At 38.6% G+C, this 26,831-nt stretch overlaps 1 protein-coding gene across 1 annotated transcript; it reads left to right on the top strand.

Annotated features, from left to right (window-relative positions):
• The first annotated feature begins 19 nt into the window (after positions 1-19).
• DCAF13 (DDB1 and CUL4 associated factor 13) lies at positions 20-26,321 on the top strand. Its single transcript, XM_058809601.1, has 11 exons — positions 20-178; positions 1,177-1,376; positions 3,444-3,551; positions 5,303-5,392; positions 6,294-6,449; positions 7,169-7,246; positions 11,106-11,188; positions 13,099-13,263; positions 16,373-16,508; positions 24,239-24,402; positions 25,212-26,321. Exons 1-11 carry the CDS (start codon positions 109-111, stop codon positions 25,297-25,299), a joined length of 1,338 nt encoding a protein of 445 aa, XP_058665584.1. The 5' UTR covers positions 20-108; the 3' UTR covers positions 25,300-26,321.
• The last annotated feature ends 510 nt before the right edge of the window (positions 26,322-26,831 follow it).

Genomic DNA, 26,831 nt, shown 5'->3' with positions numbered 1-26,831 from the left:
GCGCAGGGGTGGGGGCGGGGCCGGGACCGCGGCGGGGCTCGCGGCCTCGCGCGAGAACGGCCCGCGCGGCGCATCCGGTCACGTGCGCAGCGGTGCCGGCGCGGCGCGATGCGGGTGAAGGTGCTGAGCCGCAACCCCGATGACTACGTGAGGGAGACCAAGCTGGACCTGCAGCGCGGTGAGTGTGGCTCCGGCCCCGGCATGGCCCTAGGCACGGCCCGGCACGGCCCTAGGCACGGCCCGGCACGGCCCTAGGCACGGCCCGCCCGGAAGGGATGAGGCCGGCGGCCCAGGAAGGCGTTCGAGCGCCCGTCGTCCGCGCTCCGCTCCGGTCCCGTCCCCTCCGCCGCTGCCCGCTAGCAGCGAGAGTCGGAGAGCTCGGGCAGGGGCCTTGGGCTTCCCTCCTTGCGGGGTGCCGCTCCCAGGCGGGGATTCCCGTGCGGGGCCTCTGTGGAGCTGAATTTGCCTTGCCGTGCCGCGGCCCGGGGCGGCGGCTGCCGGGAGCTCCCATCGGCGCGGCAGAGCCTGGGTCTTCCAGAGCCTGGTCAGAGCAGGAGTGCGAGGCTGGGGGTTTAATCGCTGATTTGGTACCCCGAGATTGTTCTTGATATTTCCTAGGTTACCCTTTGCAGTTTTTTGCACTTAATGCTGTTTCATTCCTGGTGCATCGAGTTCCGCTTCTTGCACATTCATTATTAAAACTGCCAAAAATTGTGTTGATTTTACACACAGAATAATAGAGTTTCGTAGGTTGGAAGGTTGGACTAGATAAGTCCTTGTGGTGAACAGTCCCACACCCTGCCCTGTGGAGAACAGGGACATCTTCAGCTAGATCAGACTGCTCAGAACCTTAAAGGGCCATGTGCCATTTCATTGTAAAAAACTTCTTACTACTATCTAGTCTACATTTATCCTCTTTAAGTTTAAAACTGTTACTCATTGTCATATCATAACAGACCATCTAAAAGGTCTGTCGCCATCTTTCTCACAGCCCCCTTTAAGTACTGAGAGGCCACAGTGGGGTCTGCCCTGAGCCATCTCTTCTCCAGGCTGAACAACCCCAGCTCTTCCAGCCCTTCCTCATGGGAGAGGTAGTCCATCTGCTCATCCATCTGCTCATCTCTCCTCTGGACCTGCTCCAGCATGGGTTTCTAATGTGCGTTCTTTCTGTTGCAGTTCCAAGGAACTATGACCCTGCATTGCATCCATTTGAGGTTGCACGAGAGTACACAAGAGCTCTGAATGCCACAAAGCTAGAACGTGTGTTTGCAAAACCCTTTCTTAGTTCACTTGATGGCCACAGAGATGGCGTTAATTGCATGGCCAAACATCCAAAAAGTTTGTCTACTGTGCTGTCTGGAGCCTGTGATGGAGAGGTAAGCTTGCAAACCACAACAAACACACATCTTTTTTCTCTTTTGTGTTTTGTTGGCTTGTTTGGTTGGTTTTGCCACACCTTACTTTTCTGCCTCTCTTCAACATGTTACCTCTATCCTCATGCAGTTTTGCTGCTCTGTAACTCTGCCACTGTACAGAGGAGACAGATTGTAGTGAGAAAGGTTCATGGGTCGAGATACTGACAGGGAGAGATCACCCACCTATTACCACCAGGGACAAAACAGACTGAACTTGGGGTTAATAATTGAATTTATTATTAACAAACTCAGAACAGAATAATGAGAAGTAAAATAAGACCTTAAAATTACCTTCCCCCACCCCTCCGTCCTTCCTTCCCAGGCTCTCCCTTCTCCTCCCCATCAGCACAAGGAAATGGGGGAAGGGGGTTGCAGTCAGTTCAATACACGTTGTTCCTGCCTCTACTCAGGGAGAGGAGGTGCTCTGCTGCTCCACCATGGGTCCCTCCCCTCCATGTCCTTCTGCAGTGTGAGTCCTTTCCACAGGCTGCAGCTTTTCATAAGTAGCTGCTGTGTGGGTGACTGTTCCACATTGTGTAGTCCTTCAAGAGGAGGCTGCTCCAGGGTGGGTCCCCACAGGGTCACAAGTCCTGGGAACCCTGCTCCAGTGTGGGCTCCTCTGTCCATGGGTCCTGCGGTCCCTGCCAGGAGCCTGCTCCAGCTAGGGCTTGCCGTGGATCACAGACTGCTTTGGGTGCATCTGGCCTCGGTCTTCTCCACAGGTGCAGGTGGATCTCTGCACTCCCATGAACCTCCTCCATGGGCACCAGGGGCACTGCTGCCTCACCATGGTCTTCACAGCAGGCTCAGAGGAACCTCATTCTTCCTCCTCCTTCTTCCCTCACCTTGGTGTCTGGAGAGTTATTCCTCTCCTGTATTGTTGCTCCTCTCTTCTCTGAGTGCAGTTAGTTTTATTCCTTTTTAAATGTGTTACCACAGAGTTGTTGCCACCATTTCTTATTAGCTTGGCCTTGGCCAGGGGTGGGTCTGTGTGGGAGCTGGCTGGCATTGGCTCTGCTGGACATGGAGGAAGATTCCAGCAGCTTCTCACAGAAACCACCCCTGTAGACTCCCACTACCAAAACCTGGCCACGCAAACCCAATACATGTTAGGACTGCTCCCCTAAAGAAGTTCAACTGCCAGATTAGCTAGGGTGAAGGGGCATACAACCAAAAATTTTTTTGGAATAGCAGGGTTTCATATTGCCTAAAAAAGGCTAACCCTATGTATATATATATTTTATTGTTTTACATAACTATTTTAAATAGCAATCAAGGACTAGTGGAACTAGTGGCAGGAAAAACTACCTGTCTTTTCTCACCCTTACATTGCTCATAGTACTTGAATACTTTAAAGGTATGAAGGGCAGTTTAAAGGTCTTCTAGGCAGTTGGTTGCTTTCTGCTTTTTATAGAAAGTGCTCATGTCATGCAGTATTATAATGGGGGGTTAACCTTTTCAGAGAGAAGGGGAACAAATTTCTGTGAAAGTTCTAATGCAAATTTCTTATCTACTGATAGAGCAAGTAAAGTACTGGGTGCTGTAAATACATAAAAATATAAAAAGTAAGCTCCATTTCTTTGTTGTTGGTTTTAAATGAGCCCAAAAGCTTTTAAACAGAAACCTCTGTGACAGGTGGACATCTATAGACAATGTAGTACAGCAGCTGGACAGAAAAAATTCTGTTGATTCCAAATTTCTTTGTGTTTTTGTCTTTAAAAGGGTATTTTTTTGCTAATTTTATAACTGCTGCTGTTTTTTAGCAAGAATTCTAGTTCAAAAACATGGAAGTACAAAATGCAGAAAGTATACAGCTTTGGTCAGGGGGGAGGATAGGAACAAAAGAGCCTCACTTTTAAAATTTTTTTTCAAGAAAGAAATAATTAGTTTTTAAAAAACGAAGATAAAATCTGACTGGTGTCCAAGCCAACTCTGCCATTTCATTACAACATGTGTGGTCTCTTGTATTTGAAGACTGAACTGCAGCTGTGGAAAGCTTACAGAATATTTGCTTTTTGTTTTTATCAGGTTAAGATTTGGAACTTGACCAGACGACAGTGTATCCGCACGATACAAGCCCACGAAGGCTTTGTTCGAGGCATGTGTGCCCGTTTCTGTGGCACATCATTCTTCACTGTGAGTATTATGGGGCTCCTCAGCAGTGCAGCAGCACAGAGTACCTGCTCACCATCTGTTTTCCACTGAGAAGCTTGCTCTCTGCCACAGAACATTTAAATATTGTATGAATATACTTATTAAATGTGTCGGTGAACCCGACAGTTCTATTTAGGATGAAGTTTTTTCTGATGCTGGGATATGGATATCATTCAAGAGCATGGAAGGTATAAATACCAGCAAAGAGCTAACAGATGGTCATGTAATTAAAACTCAAGTAAATAGTTTTTTTTTAAAGTAGTAAATGGATTATGTTTATTGCAAGATGTAAAAAAGTTGAAAAGTAACCGTTTGCATACACATATACCGTGTAAAAAAATAACCATTAACCATTTGCATATACTATGATTAAAAGTAATCTGATTAAGTTAAGACCATTCCAGGTGAATAAAGCTTTATTAATTCATACACAACAGATTCACTTGCATGTAAACTGCTTGGAAATAGTATGTCTTCCTGTTGGCATTAAAACAGTTCTGAGATAACACAATAAGAACTGTTTTTGAAAACAGGAAGTGTCCTGAAGTTGTGCTTTGTTTAAACTGGTCATAGAAGAGCCATTTTCACTACAGTATATTTATTTTTTCTAAGGTATGGACTAGATCACAGGGACAGTAGTTAGGATATAGGGAAAGTCACAGTAAAAAATCCTAAGTGACTCCAAGTTAGTTACTCCCCTTTTGACAAACTGTCTGCCTGAAAATTGAGAGAGGGAAAGAAATAGTAGTAGTGCAGTCATGGAGGGGAGGATAAACTTGTAAAGCTAACATTTTTTAGGCCTATTTTCTTGATCCAGGTCACTGCACAGCCCTGCAAAAGCTTTTGCTGGCATTAGTGCAAGAGGTAGAACAAAATTTGGGGCAGGCAACCAGAGCAACTGAGGTGGAAAGTGCCTTTTAACTGATTACAGGCTCACCAAAGTGACTTCCAGAAGATAATTTGCAGTTTAGGGTGATGAAAAACCACAAAATTCGGCCTTACAAAATAGCCATCATTCCAGCTCACCTTTTTCCTATTCAGCTATCTATACTGGAAACTGGAAAAGCCTTGTGGATCAAGATGGGACAGTGGAATAGGTGAAGGACAGGTGGTGGTGGGAAACAAGTGACAAGCTGGGAATCCATCGCCTGCTCTCAGAAGCCGACAGGTCCCCAGACAATCTCTGAGCTGCAGCCACTGTGGAGCCAGCCCCCACCTCCTCTTCCTGCTCCCAGTACTGCAGCTTTTATTGCAGACTGTTGTTCTGGGCTATGGAATGCTCCTTTGGCCAGCTCAGGACATCTGTCATGCCCGTGTCCCCTGCCAGTCTGCTGCCCACCCAAGCCTGTGGCTGGTGGGTGAGGCAGGGGTCATGGAGACAGAGTGGGAGCAGGGGAAATGCACAGCCAACGCTTGGGGCTGTATCAGGGCTGTTTCAGCCCAAATATGTTTTTCAGCCCTGATGTTTTTTTCCATCAAAACCACAGTGCCATGTGGGCTGCTGTGAAGAATGTTCACTGCAGCCAGACCGTGTACATGTTTTAATGACATGTTATGACCAGGAGAGCTAATCTGTTGCTTGGAGGTATAAAATGGAGCAATGAACAGGCAGGAGGAAGCATTTGTGTATATCACAGAGTATTTTTTTGAAAGGATGCCTATATTTAATTGCAAAACACATCTAGCAAAATAAAAGGGACTATATTTACATAAAACTTTTCCAATATTTCCAGGTTGGTGATGACAAAACCATAAAACAGTGGAAAATGGAGAGCCCAGAATATGGAGAAGAAGAAGAACCTATTCATACAATTCTTGGAAAGGTAGTAAATCTGAGTTTTGATTTTCCCACACCTCTTCTTTTGAATTTAGTTTGAATCATATCTTATCTAGCTTTTGAAGGAGAGAGCAATAACTTGATATCACCTATCATCATAATGGGTTGTAATTTGCTGGCATCAAATTTTATTATGGCATTTTTAAAGTATCTTCATGTTTTTATTGTGCTTACTTTACATGTAACCAGAAAGGACTCCTCTGATGCCACCACAGACTGCTTAGCTCTGTCTGTGCTAATTATCCCTTTCCTGCAAACTGGTCACATTTCTCTGTAGTCTCTTCAGATGGGTATTGTCAGTGCTTAGTCTGCATTACTTTTCATAAATAAGTTACTTTTCATACCAATCTCACAGACATTCAATACAAAATACTAACTTTACATCTTCCTTATTGACAAAAGCAGTCTAAAAATACATATTTTGGCACTTTGAATTTATGATAAGCTTGTGTTAAGAAGAACATTAAATGCTTTTTTCAAATTGATGGTTTGAAAGTCTTTAGTTAATGAAATGTCTGTGAAATCCATTCAAGTCCCTACTGAAAATACAGTTGCACTCTTAAATTTTTCATTTATTTTAAAATCAGCCAGGATTTTGTAAATATGCCTTTAGTGCCAACTCCACTGTAAATTACCAAAAGATGCATACATGCGCCTTAAATGGAAAAGAAAGCTTGCCTACTGGCAGGGGTACATCGGATAAGGCTTAGTTTCTAGTAGCAATGGTGACTTAATTTTCAGTAATATAAATGAGAAAAACCATGTGAGACTCCACATGCAAAGATTTGTTGATTTTTTTTTTTTTTCTTACAGAACATAGTTGAATATGTATGCATACAATTGGGTTTTTAAATTTTTGCTTTGTTTTTTGTTATTTTCCCTTAAAGACAGTGTATACAGGAATTGATCACCACTGGAAGGAGCCTGTTTTTGCTACCTGTGGCCATCAAGTGGACATTTGGGATGAACAAAGGACAAGCCCCAAGTGTTCTCTGACTTGGGGTTTTGATAGCATAAGCAGTGTAAAATTTAATCCCATTGAGGTAATGATTGTGTAATATATTGGAAATTTGTATTTTTCTTGAACAATATGAAATATAAACTCTGTTTATACCATCTTGATTTTTTTTCTTCCAAATTTCGATTTTATGTTTTAATGGAATATGTAAGGAGATGCATATATAGATTTTGATGGTTATATTATTTTGGAATGTAGTACCATACAATTTTATCTTCCTATCTTTTTTCTCTGCTGGTGTGGGAGAGGAGAAACAAAAGCAGAGCAGTCTCCATTCTGCCCACAACAACAACATACCTGGTAACTCAGTCACGCAGTGTAGCAGTTAAGTGGCTGTGGAGCTGCCAGTTCATCTGTTTCCGTATTCTGCTCCCTGTGACTGAGACTTCTCACCCTTCCTATGGCAAAACAAAAATTGGATCTTTTACAGCACTTCTGTTATACCCCTTCACTGGGCTGTGCTCATAGAAAAAGTGTTTATGAGGAATTGTCTGTTAGTTTTAAAGTAGAGGGCACTGCATGGATTCTGGATCTTACAGGAAAAGCTATTTAAAATGTTTGTGCTGGGTAAAATGTAATTAGCTGCACAGAAAAATTGATGAAGGTATTTCCTTGACTGAAAAAGAAACTCATGACCAGCTTTGTGAAATAGCTTAGGTATCTGATGTAAACTGTTAACCCACTCTAGAAGTGTTCAAAAGACTATATACACTGGTTTTGGGTTTTTGTTTTTTTTTTTTTCAGACTTATCTTTTGGGAAGCTGTGCTTCTGACAGAAATATTGTACTGTATGATATGAGAAAATCAACTCCATTAAAGAAGGTAATATTTTTCTTTTTAAGATTAATTACTGGTGCTAATAATCATACTGAATATATTAATAGCATGTAACTGTTGGTGACAGTAGAGAATGGGAAGCTCTGAAATCTGAGTTAACTGAGTTTTCATTGTCTGAGTCTTCTGAGTTTGAATTAATGTTGGGATTTAAACAATGCAGAGTTAGAAGGGCCTTTTTCTGCATTCAGACAGGCTGTCATGCTCACTCTGTTGTAATTCTTGATCAAGTGCCTGACCTGACAGCAATTTCACAATAAGAACTTTATGTTCCTGTATTGCATTCTGTCTATGTATGTGTGATTTTTTTTTTCTCCTCTTCCTTACCAGAAGGAAACAAGTTAACTTCACCACTGGAGAGCCTTGCTCTGTATTTGAAAAGGTTTTTTTCCTTCAAAGGGAAATAAACCCTTCCCTATACACCCACCATAAACATTCAGAAATCCTTTGCAGTGTAATCAAAATAATATTTATATGTGGAACATACCGATGTCCTAAAGATTCCTATTTAACAAAATATTTGTGTTTATTTAGATAAGAGGCTTGTAATTCATACACACCTATCAAACCTCAATCAAGTCCAGTAGTTCTAAGCCCCTGATCTATTTTAACAATATTCTTCTTGAAATGCAATATTCTGGCTTGTGAATATGCACTCAGTGTTACATACTGTCTGCAGTGTCATTGAGCTGATACACACTACAACATTAAAATGGTACTTAGTTATAAAAAAGAAAGTTGTTGGCGTAGCAGTGTTTCTTTCTCTCCCTGCGCCCCAATAATTTTTAGTGAAGTTTCATTTGGGCCACTGAGGCAGTGCTTATAAAAACTTGTCAGTGATGCCAGCTAAAGACCTGAATATTGAAATGAGCCCAGCCAGTGCTGTAGAGCTACAGCAAAGGATGCAGTTGAGTCCTTTGTGAACTAAGTTTGAATCTATGAGAATTTTACATATGTATATATGCTAATTATATATATTTAGCTTACACTGTACATACGTGTGCATATAGAATTACTGTAGACTGTGCACATGTTTGTGTATGTGTATCTCATGTAAGCAGCATGCTGAGATGCATTTCCTGCTGTAGGAATTATGCACTTAGGTTAGGACTTCCTTGCTTCCATGGACACAGTACTGCGTTTCCTCCTGGGATAGGGGTAATTCTCCTGTGGAAAGGAGGTGAAATGTCCATTTCTGCATTGAGAGCTAAGAGCTTTGGAACTCCTAAGAGATTGGTTTTGCTTATTAATGTTACCATACTTATGTATGGGCACTGGTTTCTGGCGCTGCTGCATTCCTGGGATTTGATCAGCAGAGCAGTTGGAACTCAGTGGCAGTCCCTTCATGAATGGAAATAGGAGTACATCACACATGCATTCCTATTCACACAATTCTCACATTGTGTAGCTCTGTTGCCCATTTGTCCTGAGTGTGGGTTTCAAAGCCTTTAGTTTAAAAGGGAGGGATGAGATAGTGAGATGCTACCTGGGTTCAAAAGAAGAGCTAGTCTAAAAAAAGCTGGGAAAGATGAATGAAAGCAATTCTCTTGAGAGACAAGAGGAAAATGTTTTGATAGGAATTGGTACACTTTAAAAGTCATTCTTGTGCAACCTGTGGGATCAGGAAAGCTTAGGGGGTTGTAAAGATAGACTTAAGCATTTTAGCAGCTGACAGGAGCTGTGTTTTCTCTTACTTATTACATTCTTAGGTGTTCATCTCAACCAAAAACCTTGCTGATAGTAAAGGAAGACAGGTTAATTATTTGGGTAATGTTTCTGTATTAAAATAATGTCAGCATTTCCAGACTGACATTCTTTGTAAGCAACTGTTCACAGTTAAAATAATTAAACCCAGAGAACCAAGTCTTCAGGTACTTCACAATTTTGACTTGTCTTAATGGGGACTTAAACTTATCCATTTTCTAAGAAGATGTACAATAGATTAAAAATAGCAGTTAAAAATGGCTCTGGCATGGGTTTAGATAGTTAATGTATTTACAGCAACTTAAATCACTTCAGCCAGGTTGCCTTACATACTTGTTACTAAACCTAATGCTAGAACTGTAGAGTCAATCTCATTTCTTAGGCACTATTTTACTTCCAAAAGCCACTGCTGAAATCAACTGAAGGCTTGTAAATTTTGGTGTAAAATAGAGATTGAGAGCATGACAGGACTTGACTGTGTTTGAAAGAGCTTGATTTTAGCAATATTGAAGTTATTTTGTAAAATGACCTAAAGTACTTAGAGATATGGTGGGCTAACATTAATTGTATGCTCATTTTGCAGTGGCCGGTGAACTTGCACCAGGAAGGAATAAAGAACAGTCCTTGATTATTAACTTCCCAGTTTTGTGCAAGTTTTATAATTAGAAGAATGCTGAAATCTGAGCAAATTCTAGTTGTCACATTAGTGTAAACAGAGGACATCTCAGTGTCTGCTTTTTAACTAGAGATCACTTTAGAGATCTGATGGTTGCATTCCCTTCTGGTAGCATGCAGTTCCTGAAATTAAGCAGTGTTCTGCAGCGCAGACTTTGTAATGAACAGGGTGGTGTCACTTAGGGAATGAGGATTTAGGGAGAATGAGAATTACAGGAAAAGACACACATTCATTGCAATCTTTTGGAGGTATGTTCAGTAAAATCATCACTTAACTTGTTTTGAGACTGTGTTCATTACCGTAAGGGTTATAATTGTACAACTATATTCTGAAATAGGTGTGTAAATTTATGGTGTTCAGTGTAGTAAGTCAAGAATAAAAATGAGATTTGAATGCCATACCGTTCAACAAATTTCAGGATTTTTAAGTAGGATTATAGCTGGCCTGGAGCATTGTAGAAAATCCTGTTTATAGAGTTGTTCAGTTTGTTAATCAGTTGCTCTGTAATTACACATCCACTTTGTGTCAGGCATACTGTATAGCTCTTATTTTCAAATAAATGGTTGGAAATTCCTCTCAGACTCGGCAGAAGCCAAAGCTGCAGTGTCTGATGTGTCAGATTCGTCCCTGCCTTGCCTTGTCCCACAGGGCCCCAGCTGTCCTCCAAGGTGGGGACATTCAACATACAGCTTGCTAGTGCCTCTTGTCTAGTCTGCAGTTAGAAAGCAGAAGGGTTTTATTAATCTGTTATCAGCTGCCTTCCTCCCACTTCAGGGCCAGCTGGCCTCTTTGTTGGCCATATGCTTACAAGCAGCAAGCAAATCTTACAAATGTGTGAGATGATTCACTGCTGGTACAGGGAGAGTGCTGAGTACCTGACAACACAGTAACTTCTGTGTGCCTTGCTTGGCACTTCCACAAAAAATGGCAGCTGGCCAGGAGAATTGGTGAACTGCAATTTTCGACATAAAATAATGAAGGCGTAATTACTGGGAGAACATAAACATGTTACAATTGCTTTGCAAATGTTGGTTCACAGCTTCAATTAATGACCATGTCCCTTGAAATAACCATTTAATTAGGTGTGTCTATAGATTACTTAACTAAAGGTTCCTGTAAATAGGACAGAGAAGTGAAATTTTTTAGAAGTTCCAGATTTACTTGTTGACCACTAACCAGTTGCCATGTTAAATGGCCACTTAGAAGAATTTGATTCTAAGGTGATTTACAGAGGAAAATTTAATTGTTGTGTAGCCCAAAGCAGAAGCATGTAATGAGGGACAGGAGGTTCTTGGGTTTCACTTCTAACACTGCTGAGGAAACATTCTGTCATGTACTATTCCTCTGCCATAGTTATCTAGTTATCTATCTACTAAGTCCTTGTCTTCAGGGGTATGTAGGAAGTTTTGAACTGCAGTGAGTATTTTATTGCCTTTAACAAGGTAGCAATGTGTAAATATATTTCAGGTTATCTTGAACATGAGGACAAATACATTGTGTTGGAACCCTATGGAAGCTTTCATTTTTACTGCAGCCAATGAAGATTACAAGTAAGTGTAACCTTGATTTTTGATAATCCTGAACAGGTTATATTTTTCATCTGTATCTTGGTTATTTATGATTGTGCTAAAATAAATTTTTAAAAGACTACTCAAACTCTAAATTTGAATTGCTTTATAACCTAGAGAATTACAGGAATACTGATTTCAAGAAATATGAATTGATGGTAGACTGCCTCTGTGTATCTCAGAACCTGGGGGGTAAAAAGCAGTGTAACTTAGAATAAATGCAGCTGAATGCAAGTATAACTTGAGATGGGCCCTGCAAAATAAGTACTATTGGTCCAGTCTGAGGCAATATAAATGTTTATTTTCTTGCCAACTCTTGTGAAGCTTGATACATTGTACTGATCAGCTATTTTCATGAGAACATTTCTTAAAAAAAAATATTATTTTGTGAGACAGTTCTGGAGACTGCAGTACTTATCCTTTCAATGTCTCAGAGCAGTTTTTTACTTTTGAACAATACTATTCATGTGAACAGCTAATCTGATATTGAAAAAGCTGTCTCTTCAAAACTAGGCCATTGCAAATATGCTCCATATCCTTTTTTCCAGGAAGTCAGTGATTTAACAATAGATCACTGTTTTCTTCTAAAACATAGGAATTTTATTACTTATCTTAAGGCTGTTTTTCTAAGGAAATGGAATCTGGCTCAGACCTTGAAAGTGGTGTTATATTCAGTGTGCCGTTTTTCTTGTATTTATGTTATGGTAAAACTATTAGACTACCTAATCTGTTTGTTTATAAGTTTGAAGTTTTTGTTTATGAATTTGGTTTTTGGCTGGTTTGGGTTTTTTCAATTTTTTTTTCTTCCTCTTGCTAAACTAAAAGTTATAGCTGTTGCTGTCAGGGACAACTGTTCTCTTGCAGCTTGAAGCATTTAGTATGCAAAGGCAAATGCACACATCAAAAATGCATATGCAAGTATTTGCTGGTTATATGGAGTAGCAATTTTGAATAAGATGCTGCATACTTGGGGAATTTAGAAGGAAAAAGCAATAATCACCATTATAGTGTTCAGTAAGATATATTTAATTTCAGTTATGCATTCATCTGCAGAAAGGAAGGTGAGAAAACTGTTGAATTAAATTTTTAACATAACAGTCCTACTAAATAGTATATCTTAATCAGGTTCCAATAAATGCATTGTGTGTAAAGCACATATGCTTATTTGATTATTTGCATATTGATTATGCCTCGCTTCTTTATTCTGAGGGAGTAGAGGTAGGCTTTATCTGAGCTTTCAAGTCCTTAGAGGAAACCAGCTGTGGTCCAGCAGCTGGATGTTTACTTTTAACATAAAACACCTGCCTTCCATGTTTTTCTATGGATAGTGTGCTCTGCTGGGCTAGCATCTCCATGGGTAAGGACCAAGCTTTCCCTGCATTCCTAGACTTGCTACACCAAGCTTTCCTTGCACTTGTCTGCCTAAGATAATTAGGCAGTAACAAAGGATGCCAACCAAATGGAACTTTACAGTAGACTCTGAATTACTAGGAGTTTACAGCATGGCAATATTAGGAAACCTTTCAGAACTGATGGGCTTGCTGTAATGATTGAGAGGTGCTTTTACAAGTTCAGGGTGCATACTTACATGGGAGGATGGAGTAAAGGAGGCCAGTGTGATGCCTGCAATCTGACCCATGGACAGATGATGAGGTGGAGCCTATCTGTCCTCTGATAGGGAGCAAGAAACCTGATCTGATAACTAGATCCTTTGATTAACAAGCTTCTTTCAAACCCTAAACAATGCCATTTTCTTTCTTTTCACCTGTTATGAGCTGTTTCAAGGAGTTTCCTCTGCAATATGGCTCTATCCTTAAGTGTGGTTTATGTAAAATGTACTGTTTACTTAGGACTTGTTCTGATGCTAAGCTTCTGATGTATTTATTTTAAAGCTTATATACTTTTGATATGCGCTTTCTTGAATCACCTGTGATGGTGCACATGGATCACGTGTCTGCTGTCCTTGATGTGGATTATTCACCCACTGGGAAAGAATTTGTGTCTGCCAGCTTTGACAAGTCCATCCGCATTTTTCCCGTAGACAAAGGTCACAGCAGGTGAGTAGTTTTACACCTTTCTCTCTCTTCATTCCAGTGACTTCCTCCCAAATCCTCAAAATTACTGATTCATTCATTAACATCTTCATTGGGGCATTTCCTTCCTGTGAGTGTTGAAATCTTATTCTGTTGGTAGCTTGAAACTGACAGGCTGTGTAGTTGACTTAAGTCTGGAGTATGGATCAAGAGTAGAACTACTTAACAAGTAGCAGTACTTCCACAATATGGAATTAAAATTAGAGTGGATTACTGTGCTCATGTCATTTGTATTTTACCATGGTGAATCCCATTTGATTTCCCTGTTGATGCATCTTTAATGTTTTTAGGTTGCTTTGTTCTGTTTCAGTCACCACTTAAGTTTGCAGTGTATTACAGCATTGTAGCATTTGCTTTCCTAGGGATTGTCTTCATCCTATGTGGATGATTGCTGAAGGCATTATGTAAAATAGATTGCTGTATGAATTCCTGAGGATCAGTTTGGGACCCTTTTGTGATCTGTTTCAGTGCACTTACTACCTTTTGTTCATATTTTGTTAACCTGGTTTTGATTTGTAATAGAGCGCTTTGAATACAATTCACATGGAGTTTGTTTTTCATGTAAGGTTTCATAAGTCAGTATATTAAATATTTTGCTGGAGTTCAGATTGAATCTACTGTGTCTCCATTATTTTTTTGGTTTTCTTTCAGTTTCATGAAAACTGGGGCAAGTTATCTGATCTTTCTGGTATCATTTGATCTTCATAAACCTGCCTTCATTATTCTTTCTTGTCAGTTCTTCCTCCTTTTTCTTTATTCTTAACTTTTACTTCTGCTTGACTTCCTCTCTCCAACCTTGTCCTCCCAGAACGTTGTTACTGAGTCAAGTTCTAGGTGGTTTGAGGTTGAAAATGTTGAAATACTGGTTTGGTGAAGGAGTATATTTTTATTAATGGTTGATGAAATTGTGCATGCTGTGTAACTGTTTGTGCTCCTATGCTGCATTAAATAGTGGGAGGGGCTGTTTACATTCCCTCTATATCTAATCTGCTGATAGTTTTCATGTTCTTTTTGTCTTGCAATAATACTTTAAATGTAATTAGATGCTGCAGTTTCTTTGTAGGTTTGGGGTTTTTTTTCTGACTTGCATTACTAAAAATTATGGTTAGCAGCTTCTTTGTATGAATTAAGAATGTTCACAGAAGTGGTGATATGTAAAGTTAACACACATCACTGAGGAGAAATTTTCAGACCCCGTAGCACAACAGATAAAGGCTTTATTTCACATTTAGCACATTGTTGCCAAGGTCTGTGGAAGGAGCTTTTCTTTGTCCACACTTTTCCCCCTTTTGTGTTGTAGCCATAAATCTAGTGAGGAGAAGATTTAAAAATGAAAAATTTTGCCTCATGTAAGCTGATTAGAGTGTTCTGGTACACTTAAAATTTTTTAGAAGCTGGGCTTCTTTAGAATTGCACAGTTCATATTAATCTCACAGAATGGAGAAAGTCTCTAAATAGAAGATCTGATCCTGCATGGAAAAGTGAGAGGGCATTTAGGAATACCTGTAAATAAGGATCCTGGTGCTATTCTAGTTTTTACTTCTGATGTCCTCCCAGTCTGAAAAACTCCTAACTGCAGTTGCTTTCTATTTTATTTTTAAATGGAAATTCAAATAGTGAAATTGTTTAGCCCTAAGAAATAAGATTTTTATGAAGTTGATTAAATTTAGTAAATGCTTTACAAACAGAACTGCATTTCTGTGCAAACTTCTAAATGACAGATTCAGGTTATTTGGCCATGTTTTCAGTTTTTCCTGTCCCTGAAAAATGACATTTAATACCTTGTGATGACAGCCACAGGATAGGCAAAGGCTGCAAATTCAAAGTATGAAAAGCGAAATTACTTAGTTCCCCAAAGGTGGGTGAAGAAAAGCTTTGTTACTGAGTCATGTGGTAGAAGGAAAGTAAAACATAGAAGTTCTTGTGAAGGTGCAGATGTGCACACATGCCTTTAAACAGTGAAAAGCTGATGTGAGTATTCATGTTTTCTGATGGTAGTTCTGCTCAGTCTTCCACATAGTTGTTCTTGTAGAGTATTGCTTGCTGGTGAATGAAAAGAGGTGATTAAGCTTATTCAAGCTTATTTATTCTGATATATTGATTACTTTTCTTGCAACCATTTCAGCTCAACCCCAGTCAAGTTTCTCCACACCACTTGAATAGGTGTTGTTTCTGTGTTTCTTTTACATTATTACTTGGGTTTTCCTTGCAAAAATAACTGAATGGAGGAAGGAGAATAAGCTGTAGTGCATGACTGATGCATCAAAGGAATGACTATTGGTAGACAATAAATAGACCTTACTTCTTCCTTCTTTTCAGAATGTTAATTCAGAATGCTAATAAATAACTAGAATTCCCAAAAAAAGTGTATTTAGTCCTTTATTTTTATAGCAGAAATAAAAGAATAAACTTGTTTGATACATACTTCAAAATATAAGACAAAAATTTAACAAAAGTTTAGACGAAAGTTTAACTTCAATATTGGTTTAAATGCAGCATGCAGAAACATTTTTCAACAGCACTTGTTGAGCATGAGACTGATCAGCAGAAACTAAAAAAGAAATGGAGTCCATTTTTGGGTTAAGGAGGGAAATCACAATGAAGAGTAGCAAATCCATTGCCATATCATAAATGGACAGCTGGGAGGTGTTTCGTTGCTGTTTGGTGTCAGATTCTTTGGCACCTATTTTTCTGCATTCCCATTCTGTAATACTCTCAATGTAAAAGCATATTAATCAAAATTACTTCAGGAACAGTATGCATTTCATACTGTATACCCTTAGCATGATTTGCAAAAAGAGTTATTATTTAACTCATTACTGTGATTTCTGTGAAAGCACTTATTTAAAAAGCATCTTATCCTAGGTAGTACTTTATCAATCTATCACACTTCTTTTGAATCTCTATCTATAAAAAGGTAAGATCAGCAGTGTTTAAAAAGGTCAGATTTATTTAAAAACAGCAGCAAGAAAATATAAAAATATTTTGCCTTGAACAGAATGCTCTCTGCTATTTGAAAGATAATGGTGAGAAAAGTGATGATAGATAATTTAAAAATGTGTCTCTGCTCTAGGGAGGTTTATCATACCAAACGAATGCAGCACGTCATCACTGTAAAATGGACTTCAGATAACAAATACATTCTGTGTGGCTCAGATGAGATGAATATTCGCCTGTGGAAAGCTAATGCCTCTGAAAAACTGGGAGTGGTAAGAGTTGCTTTTTGCTTTTTGTTAACACAAGATGTTTGGGGGTTTTTGTTATTATTACAACCAGTTAGCCGTTTCAACTTTTAAAACTTGTTTATGAAGGGAAGCTGTAAAATTATATTATGACATTTGTGTTTAATTTGTACATTGACATGTGCAGTACAGCTCTTTGCATTTACTGCAGTTTATAATAATAAGAAGGAAATGAGATGCCTCATTATTGCTACACAAGATGACTTCTTTTGGTCTTGTTTAATGTTAACAATAATCATCAGTTCTATCTAAACTAGAATTGAATTTTTTACGTGTGTGCTAATGGTTAGAATTCATCCTTTACTAATGGGAAAAAGGTAATAAATTGTGTTTAGCCGTACTTAAGTAATTCTTTTGAAGTTTAGAGTCACTACTTTTAAAGATTTTGACTGAAATGTGATTAGTTTGTATTCATTCATGCAGTTTGTTTAAAAAAAGTCATGCTGTGATAAGCATGTGTATTGTAAAGTAGGCTCTTTGCACTGATGTGTAGTTTGACACTGAGATTTTTGTTAACCTTTGTAGCTCTGAGATACCTAGTGGGCAAACTAGGGTGCTATCTGAGGTTTGCTTAATGCAGTGTCAGTCTGTTTGGTCGGGGTGTTCCTAGTGTGAACGATCACCAGCCTCATTAGAGATGACTTCTCTGTTATACTTGTTCAAATGTTTGTGTACAGACAAAGCCCAAATGTTCCCTTTCAGTCACAAATTGCATAGATTCATCTGCACAGATGAGTCAAAGTACTGAGTGACTTGGGAGAATGAATTTGGCACTTTGTGTGCTGGGAGTAATCCCTTTATGTAGCTTTATATTGTTATGGTATTTTGGAGGTGCTTACATTGCCTTTTCTTAGCCCATCAGCAGAGCTGTCAGATAATGTCTGGGGGAGTTTCTGCTTGGTCTTGTGAAAGGTTGTGGGGAGAGGAGAGGGAAGCTGTGACTCGGGGAAGAATGTGGTACAGCTGAGATGCTGGATCTCTTGCATACTGATGTCTGGGACTGCTTGTGATTACCTGAAGCTCCATCAACGTGAATTATCTGTAGGAGGGAAGTGAAACAGAGCTGGCAGAGGTGGCAGGTGGAGGGAGTGGAGGAGTACTTTGGGCTACTCTGGACGCAGGATAATTGATGGACTGCTGTGCTCTCTGAAGCACTGGATGTGGAGTAGCGCAGTTAAAATAACATGTATATCTTTAGCCATGGCCCGCCATAGGTACTGGGAAGTCCTGTTAGTATTCCCACTTTTGCTACAGAGCAGTAGATAAAAAAACTGCACAGCTTTGTGGTCTCTGCAGTAATTCTGATTACAAATGATTGTTTATGTTGAATTTTTTTATTTTAATTTTTTAATGGATAGTTTTTTTTTCTTTTATTTTCCTCCTGCTCTTCTGCATTGATTATCGGTATTTTCCCATTGGTGCTTTGGTCAAAGACTTAATTATCAGTTCCACAGTTGCTTATTTTGAGACTTTACTTTTGGATTTAACGTTCATGTTGAATTTGTTTAGATAGTGCAGTGTTGGATAGAAACATTGTTCCTTCTGTTATATCCATATGCCCATAGCAAAACCCTTTTCACCTAATTTTATTATATTAACTGACGCTTTCTCCATTTGCTCACTATATTTTTAGCAAGAGATCATGATGTTTCTCTAAAATGCTGCTCTGTAACAGAATTGTCTGGTATTTTTGACGTTCATCTTTACTCTGAGCCTTTCATGTGAAGGACAAGTGGGTAAAAAGAATGTCACAAACATCATTTTTGTGTAGAAACGTTCCCGATATTTTCAGATGTGAACAAAAAGTTCACTGCACTGACTACTAGATGGCATTGGCTGCTTTTGTTATGAAAGAGTAAGGATAATTGACTCTGGGAAGTAATAGGCAAGCACAGCTACTCCTAATTGCAGAAATGTTGCATACCAAAAGGACAGCTTAGCTGTTGTTGAAGTGTTCAGAACACAGACTGGTAAATGACATTCTGCTCTTTTCTGTAGTATTTGCATCAGCGAAAACTGGCCATGGATGGGCCTAAAAAAAGACAGTACTTAGTTGTGACTACTGGCTATTGGATATGGTCTGCACGTTAATACTCTTGTGTTCCTTGACCTGGCAGGAGTCCTACAAAAAACAGCCCTTGCTGTTTTCCCTTGTGAGTACAGTGTTGATGCTTGATGTGACCCTTGGGGGCTGCACCCACAATATGGTTCTGCTCTTGTGGGATCATTCCAGTGAAGTTTTTGTAATGTCTGTAAGGGTGTGTATTTCTGTCACAGCACTTGGGCTGTCGGCTCCCAAGAGAACCAAATCAATAGCTATCTATGACACAGGTCAAGGGACATGTGGTTTATTATTTGATTTTTTTTCCCTGTTTTTTAAATTTATTCTTGGGAGGATTTTTTTCCTGTGGGTTTTTTTTTTTTTTGGTTGGTTGGGTTTTTTTGGGATTTTTTTTTTACTGTCAGAAGTGAAAATCCTCCCATAATTTATGATCCTATCTTAGAGAAAACACCTTGCAACATCAAAAAGTCATCTTAAGAGGCAAAACTATTTAGAAATACAGGAAGAACTTAAAAGGGGCATAGAAAAATTGCTCTCACTTCACAAAACAGAGAAGAATTTGTGAAGAATTACATTATAATGAGAAAAGAACATTTCACACCTCTGTATCTTATGTGGTAATGTGTTCAAGCATGGTGTTGTTGAAGCCGTGAATTTAGCAAGACACAGAATTTGAAGCTGTCTGAAGTGGCTATAGTTGTTTAAAACTTTTTTAGAAGCACTATGAAGTTTTATTTTTCAGATGTTTAGAGAGCAATTGTAGCTAATAGGACTCAGGAGTCCTCATGGCTTATCATGCTCTTGGATATATCTTGGGAATGTTGCTTGGATTCAGTGCAAATCCCTGTTTGATCCAGCCTGGTAGTTCCTGTGATTCTTAAGAATGCAACTGTTAATGGCTATTTAGCAGGTTCCACTGATGTTATTTTAGTATCTGCTTCTTTTTTAGAGTGTTGGTGTTCTTATCTTAACAGACATATGCTTGCTTATTTTATAAGTGTCCAGTCATTCCACAGTCTGTGGCTATTTTTTGAATGTTTTGAATATTCAAAGCTGAACATTCAGTAATTCTGTCAGAAGTGTCAAAATATGTCTTAAATGCTTAGTTGCTTGGTCTGCTGTTTTTCTTTGCTGAGAAGATTTGATTGAATGACTCATCCAAAGGTCACTGTATTTCTGATATAATGCTAAAATTTTGCAATACATTGTATTTTAAGATGGATATTTTTTGTGCTGGGGGTGGATAGAAATCAACATCCTGACCGAGAAAGAAATATAGTAATCAAACTTTTTTTTTTCCTTTGGTGAGTACTTAGTTGTTTTTTCGCATTGCTGAGTTCAAAGGAAGTTATAGTGAATATGTGATACTCATGTTGTGGCTGGTGAACATTTATCCAGTTGGAAAGTTGTACTTTCTGAGCTGTACCCAAGCAGTCATCAGTTCTGACATGCATGTTTCTTTTGGGTTTTAATGTATTTGGCACTGCACTCATTACTCAAAGTCAGTGAAACATGAAAGAAAGAAGAAAAGTTTCTGGAGGAGCCAGAGGCATCTTGTGTCTCTACTCCACTGACAATTAAGTCAGCACAGGTTTTACATAGGGGTAACAAAACCCAAATATCTGTGTTGGAGCTACTGCAGAGGTTGCTTCAAAATAATTTTCTACATTTATCTTTTAATAAATTTTCATTAATTGATTAATATGTATTATTAATAATAGGATGTAACAGGTGTTATTTTTAAAGCAGTGAACATCTATCTCAGCATGCCCAGAAGCAAATGACTGTTAAGACTTGAGAAACTCTAGACTGTTCAAATACATAATATATGGCTTGTTAAGTATGTTTGATGCTTTTTTAACCTGTGCTTTTGAAGAAGTTTGGGATTTATGAAAAGGAAAATGACTTTGACTTTTGAGGAGGAAGATAGAGCCTGGTCTGAGTGGAAAGGCTGAAAAAGCAGCAGTAATATAGTGGATTTCAGTTAATAGTGTACAATTAATGTAATTGATAGAAAGAAAGGGATAGACTGGGTTTCTCCAAATTGTACTGAAAGTAATGAACCATCAGTAAAACTTGTAGAAGCTGTATAGCTCTTCAGTCTACCACATTAAAAAGAAACTATACCTGCATTTCTTAGAGTGTGAATTCTTAGTAACTTAACTTCTGTGAGTAGCAGCTGCAAAATTTTGTCTCTGTTACTTTTGTGAATTAGTACAGAGCAGTGGGTTAGGATGCTTAGAATTTTAGTGAAACTATTGATGAATGAGTGAACAGTAGTGGAGCATAGGTTTACTGCTTCCTTAAAAATGCAGAAATAGCAGATTTTGAGTATGGGCTAGTAGAGAGAGGAGAAAGTGCTGTTAGAAGTCTTGGTTCTGATCTAGCAAAGTGCATTAGCAGGAGCACGTCGAAACTGTCTTAAGCAATTGTTTATCCTTTCAGTCTGTTTCTAGTATGTGGTTCCATTTTCTGAGATAATGCTGATAACAAGCAGTACCAGACACTGTGGGTCATGGCATTCTTTTCATAGTGATTTTCAGTTTGTGATTCAGTGCACCTGCAACTTCAGCCCTGTAGCTATGATTTTATACTCTTAACATTTACATTGCCCTACATTACCTTTCTGGTTTTTTGCTTTTGTCATCCATTTAGATCAAAAATTTTGGTCCAGGAAAGAATGAATAATGAACTTCATGGCTATAAATTTAGAAGGTGTTTTCCGCAGAGCAATAGAAAAATAAAATAAGACAAGCTATAGTGTAGAAAATTGCTGGGATATATCTGGATTCTAAAAATATATTGCATCTGTGCTCTTGCCTGCCCTATCCTAGAAGGGCAACCTGAAGAGGACAGATAAACATTCATTTCATATTCTCATGCTGAATTACAGAAGTCTTAATAGTGTGGAGTTTTAAATACAGCCCTCTTGAAGAGAAGAATTTTTAAGGGTGGTTTTAGCTTCTAATCAGGGCTCTGCAAAAATGCTTACTTTCCTTCTGCTTAGATGGAAAAATAAGCAGTCTGTGTCATCAAGAGGGAGGAGAAGAGGCATGGGCAGTTTACTCGAAGAGGCATTTTCCTATTGCTGGCAACTTGGTTGCTTTTAAGAGTTCTTTCTCCCTTTTTTCACCCTAAGTATTTGCTGTGAAGTCCTCCTGTGTAAGGGACACAAATCAGTTATGTTTCTGCCACATACTCTTCATTTTTCTCGTGTAGGAAAGAAATTGCGCATTCATTATTTGAACATAGGAAAAAACAGTCATATGTCACCTTTAAGTATGTCTCCCCCTCATAATATCACATAAATCCTAATTTATTACATATATTGAATTGGAGAGTGTTCTAGTCCCTATAAATAAAATCTCTAATCCTCCTGTGCATCTTCTCCAGCCCAAAACAGAATGGGAGGTAACACAGTTCTCTTGAGCTGTTCACACTGAACTTTGTAAAGTGACTTACAAGAGAAGGCTGGAATTCAGTGCATTATTGCAATGTGCTTTCTTAGCTATCTGCTACCTCTCATGAAGGAAACTTGTCATTACTGCAACATTTTCTTTCCCCATCCTGTGGATGAGGGTGCACTTGGCACAGTTGGTGTATTGGCTGCTGGCATCTGGTAGTTAGGTGGAAGTCACCAGCTGTGTCCCTTTCTCTATACCACATTACCCATAAAAATGGAGTCAGGCTCCACCACCTCTTAATCTATATCATTTTTTTAAATAAGATGTCCTGGATGTATCTTTAATTTAAAGAATCACCTCATTCTTGTCTGTAGAATCATCAAGGTTATACTAAATAGGCAGCAATTTGCTCTTTTAAAATTAAAGAAAAATCATTGCATTTAATTAAAATTAAGCTCTTTAATTTGGATTATGTTGGCAGTTTTCCGCAAAGTGGGAACACCTGGGATTTACTGAGAGTGAACCAGCTATTCACAGGCTGGCTCACAAGGAGGAATTTCAGTAAAAGGGGGAGGGTAACTTTAGTGGGCTAAGACTGTAAAATATACTCAATTTCAATTTCAGAGGCCACAATGAGTGTAAGTAAAGCAGAAGGATTTGGATTTTATGAACAAGAGGGTGTGGAGAAACAGGTCAAGAGCATCATGTATCTCTGATGTTTGAATAAGAATTTTTTGAGCCATGAGCAACTGTGTATCTGGTACCTGGTTTCCTTAATGTCCCAAATCAGAAGCTCCTTTGGGGTAATTTCTATCAGTACTTGTTTTCAGACCATTTATGGTATTCTGGACCAAAATCTGAGTGTGATAATTATTTATTCAGAATTCATGAAAAATTGTACCACAAGTCACAGACAAAAGTGATCTCCAGAGTGGAGAATAAACAGCCAATTGCTGATTTCAAGGGGGGGGGGAAATCATGTGTCTCATTATGTTGTAAGTGAAATTTCCAATTGTGTGTGTAATAAAGTTGTTGGTTTTGTTACTGCTTCTTTTTTTTTTTTTTGTTAGAATCAGTTTGTCTTTTCTGGAAAGTGAGAAGTTAGTGACACCGAGTCATTTGCAAAGCTGAATAAATAGAAGTTGCATGAACTATTGTTTTACTTTTAATGTTTTAGGTGGAGATAGCACTGTGACACAAATGTGGGATGGCAAAAGACTGGTGCCATGGTTTAATGGAAAATGTGAAGGGTTTTAAAAATGTCTGAAATATTGGAGTTACATAGTTTGGGCAGGAGGGTAGGAAAAAGCAGATGGGATTAAAATCATATTAAATTTATATTAACAGATTTTATATTTATATGAAAACTCTCTAGACTGAAATGCAGCTGAAATTCCCAAAGATCCAAGTAAATCCAAAATACATAGAGGTTGCTAATGAAGCAATTCATGCTTTAAAGAAAACCACAGGAAACACATTTTTCTTTTTGATAAATAGACATTAGGACCAAAGGGAAAAAGCCTAGTTGAAAAAAAAAATCTTCTGTAGATTGACTGTCAAGAGAACATGTTTCTTAGTTTTGGTGTTGTTGATGGTGGCTTGGATAGAATTTTAAACATGAATTGAAAAATAGTCTTTTATGGCAATACCAGCTCACCTGTATTTCCTGTGGTTATGATACCAAGACTTTTTTAGCTGCTTGATGAAAGTTGGAGCTCTCTGCTATATAGTGAAGCTAGTACTTGAAATCTGATCCATGCTTTGTGCTTCCCAAGGGATCAGGGTGCTGGGTAAGATTCAGGCCACCTGAAGAGCTTTCTGTAAAGCTGTTCATGAGGGCAGTTCCTCTACAGCATTTTTAATTACCCTGGCTAGTGATTAAAATGCCTGAAAATCTTTGTTTTACAGGGAAAGTTGGTTGTCATCTGAGGTTAGGAAAGATTAATCAGCTATTTATGTTCTCATTTTTCACTCTACAGCACATTAAAATCTAATTCTCTGGAATTATATTTCGTTACTCCACTCAGCTTTAAAATGATAATGTTTTGTGTTTGAGCATTGGGATATTGTTGGAATTTTAGGGTTTTTAATACTTACCTACCCGTATTCTGGGGGAATTTACTAGAAAGAAGCCATTTGAATGAAAAGTTAAAATTTTGTTTTGTAGAGGAGATTGACAGTTAAATCCCTGTTCCTTTATAACATGCTTGTCTGTGTTACTTTCCCTGCAGCTTGCGCCCCGAGAGAAGGCAGCCATGAATTACAATCAGAAGCTGAAGGAGAAGTTCCAGTTCCACCCGCAGATCCGGCGCATAGCTCAGCACCGGCACCTGCCCAAGAGCATCTACTGCCAGATCAAGGAGCAGCGCATCATGAGGGAGGCTCGGCGCCGCAAGTGCGTGCTCCTCCTCGCCTTCACTTTCTCTTCCTCTAAATAAAACCATCCCTGCAGTGCTGCTGTGGCCTGTGGGAGTGATAGAGCTCCTTTGAGCATCTCAGTGAGGGATCATGAGCTGCTGGATTGATGCTAAGGCAAACGCAGATGAGTGCCAGTGGCAGTGAGGGCTGGCTGCTTCCCAGAAGCACAGTGAAGACATGGCAACAGATGCCGTGCTGGAAAGAGCCACAGTGCTGAGTTAAGCATGACATGGTGCCCCATTGCAGTGGAAATAGGATGGGCTGTTACAGAGTGTGTGGGGAGGGTTTTTTGGGTTCTGTATGGCTTTTTGTGGGTTTCTGGTTTTGCCTTTTTTGATAATGCCAGATTCCCGGATGAGTGTTTTATACCTCCTGGATCATTGCCATGTTGGAATTTCTAGGAGTAGAAAGTGGCTTACTCTGCTGTCGCCATTGGATTAACAGTAAAGTGGTGGGTCTTAGTCGTCTTTATTAGCTAAAAACTCCACAAACTTGAGCAGCTGATCGTGTTGACATGAAACCAAGCTGAGCTCCCAAAGAAAGGCTCATTTGAAACCTTTCTAAATTAGCCAACTTTAAAGTTACTTTCAAAAGGGGTGGTCCTTCTTCTCAAAGGAGTATATGGCTTTTGGTTATTAGAAACAGAGCAATTCTTAGAAACAGAGCAATTCTTAACTTTTTAGGCTGTCTTTGTAGGCTGACTTCACTGGTAGCTTTAGGAGGAAGACAGTATTTCTTAAACATTTGTGCTGACTACTGAGTTTCATTTTTCTGTTTTGTTTCTAGGGAACTGAATCGTCGTAAGCACAGCAAGCCAGGATCCGTGCCCCTCGTGCCAGAGAGGAAGAAGCATATTGTGGCAGTAGTGAAATAATTGTTTTCACATGTACAAAATGCCACAATGAAAGAAAAATGTCACTATTGAAATAATACACTGTACAAATTTGATGGACTTTGGTAAGACAGCATGTGGTTCCAGAAACATGACTTTTCTTCCAAGTTTGTTCATCCTCTGACTTGTCATCATCTGTTTTGAGTAGTTATGAGAATTTTCCCTGTAATATTTTTTGTAATTTTTCTGATTTTACTGGCCCAACACTGCATATTGCAGTGGAGTTTGACCCTTTTGATACAAGCAGATAACTTGGTGGAGAATATCTGTAATTCCAGTTCTATTCCTTGGTACTGTTACTACAAAAAAGGGATAAAATCGGTTAATACTTGTCAAAGCAAAAAAAAAAAAGTTACAAAAATTGTCCTTATGTTGTCCTTTTTAAAAATTTTTATTTAAACAAATTTAATAAAGTGACCTTAAACAATGGACCAGATTTTGATTATTTCAACTGATTATTCTTAATGTCTACATTATACTTCTTACAATACAATGAATTATTTTTCTTTTATCCAGAAAGAAATTCAACAGGATTTTCAGACATCTGTAAATATTTATAGTTTTGCTCTGTTTTTTTAACTGTTGTTATATAAGCTGACCAAATTTCAGACTGTTAAGTTGCTATATTAATAATTACTTAGTTGAATAATTTTTTTCTCTTTAAAACTTGCAAAATCTGGATTAAAAAAATTACATACATTTTATAAACCACAGAAACTCCTTTGTATGAGATTCATTATAAGCTTTCTATTTTACATTTATAGAAGAAAAATGGAAGTTTCACACTTTACAAGGTAACTGTATCCCAAAGTTCCTTTACAGTTTGCCTGGGAAACACCCTGTTTCTCTTCCCATGCAATAAACAGCCTTTTATTGAAGTTGCCAAGGTGATGAGAAAACTCTGCTGGAATGAAACTAGGCTGTCTAGACTGAAGAGAGATATGAGATATGTAATAACTGTAATGTTGCTTAACATCATCGGTACAAAAAGCTCTTTTTAAGTCTTAACACTACAGTGTGTAATGATATTCCCCTTACCCTGAGTTTATGCACAAAAAAAAAAAAGGTGAACTCAATTAAACTTTTTTTTTTTTTTTTTAATCTGGAAATTGAGCACTTTGAGCACTTGCCTTCATATAGTATCCTGTTTAATGTTTCTGCTGACACTAATCCATATGCATTTCTGGTTCTTACTCTTTAAGTTGTCTCTTGCAGTACTGTTTGGGCAAGATTCCTGAATCATCATGGCAAGGTTATGGCTCTTTGGTGATAAGAGGCCATAATGTATCTTTGACTCTCTGGATCACTTACCTTTATGGGGTGATGCAGGAAGAGAAGCAGATCTGAAGAGCTATAAGTAGGATGATGAGAAGAAGTGGAACAGATCAGGAAATAGGCTGATGCTGGCTGTGTGCCTGTTGTACTAATACAGTGCACTCTGTGCCAAATACAGTTTATTTTCTTCCTGAAATACTGAAAAAATTGAGGGAGAATATGCAGTCCAAAATATGGCT

The sequence above is a fragment of the Ammospiza caudacuta genome, chromosome 1 (assembly GCF_027887145.1).
Source record: "Ammospiza caudacuta isolate bAmmCau1 chromosome 1, bAmmCau1.pri, whole genome shotgun sequence".
Classification (NCBI taxonomy): Eukaryota; Metazoa; Chordata; class Aves; order Passeriformes; family Passerellidae; genus Ammospiza; species Ammospiza caudacuta.
This window is presented reverse-complemented; position numbering and strand designations above follow the sequence as displayed.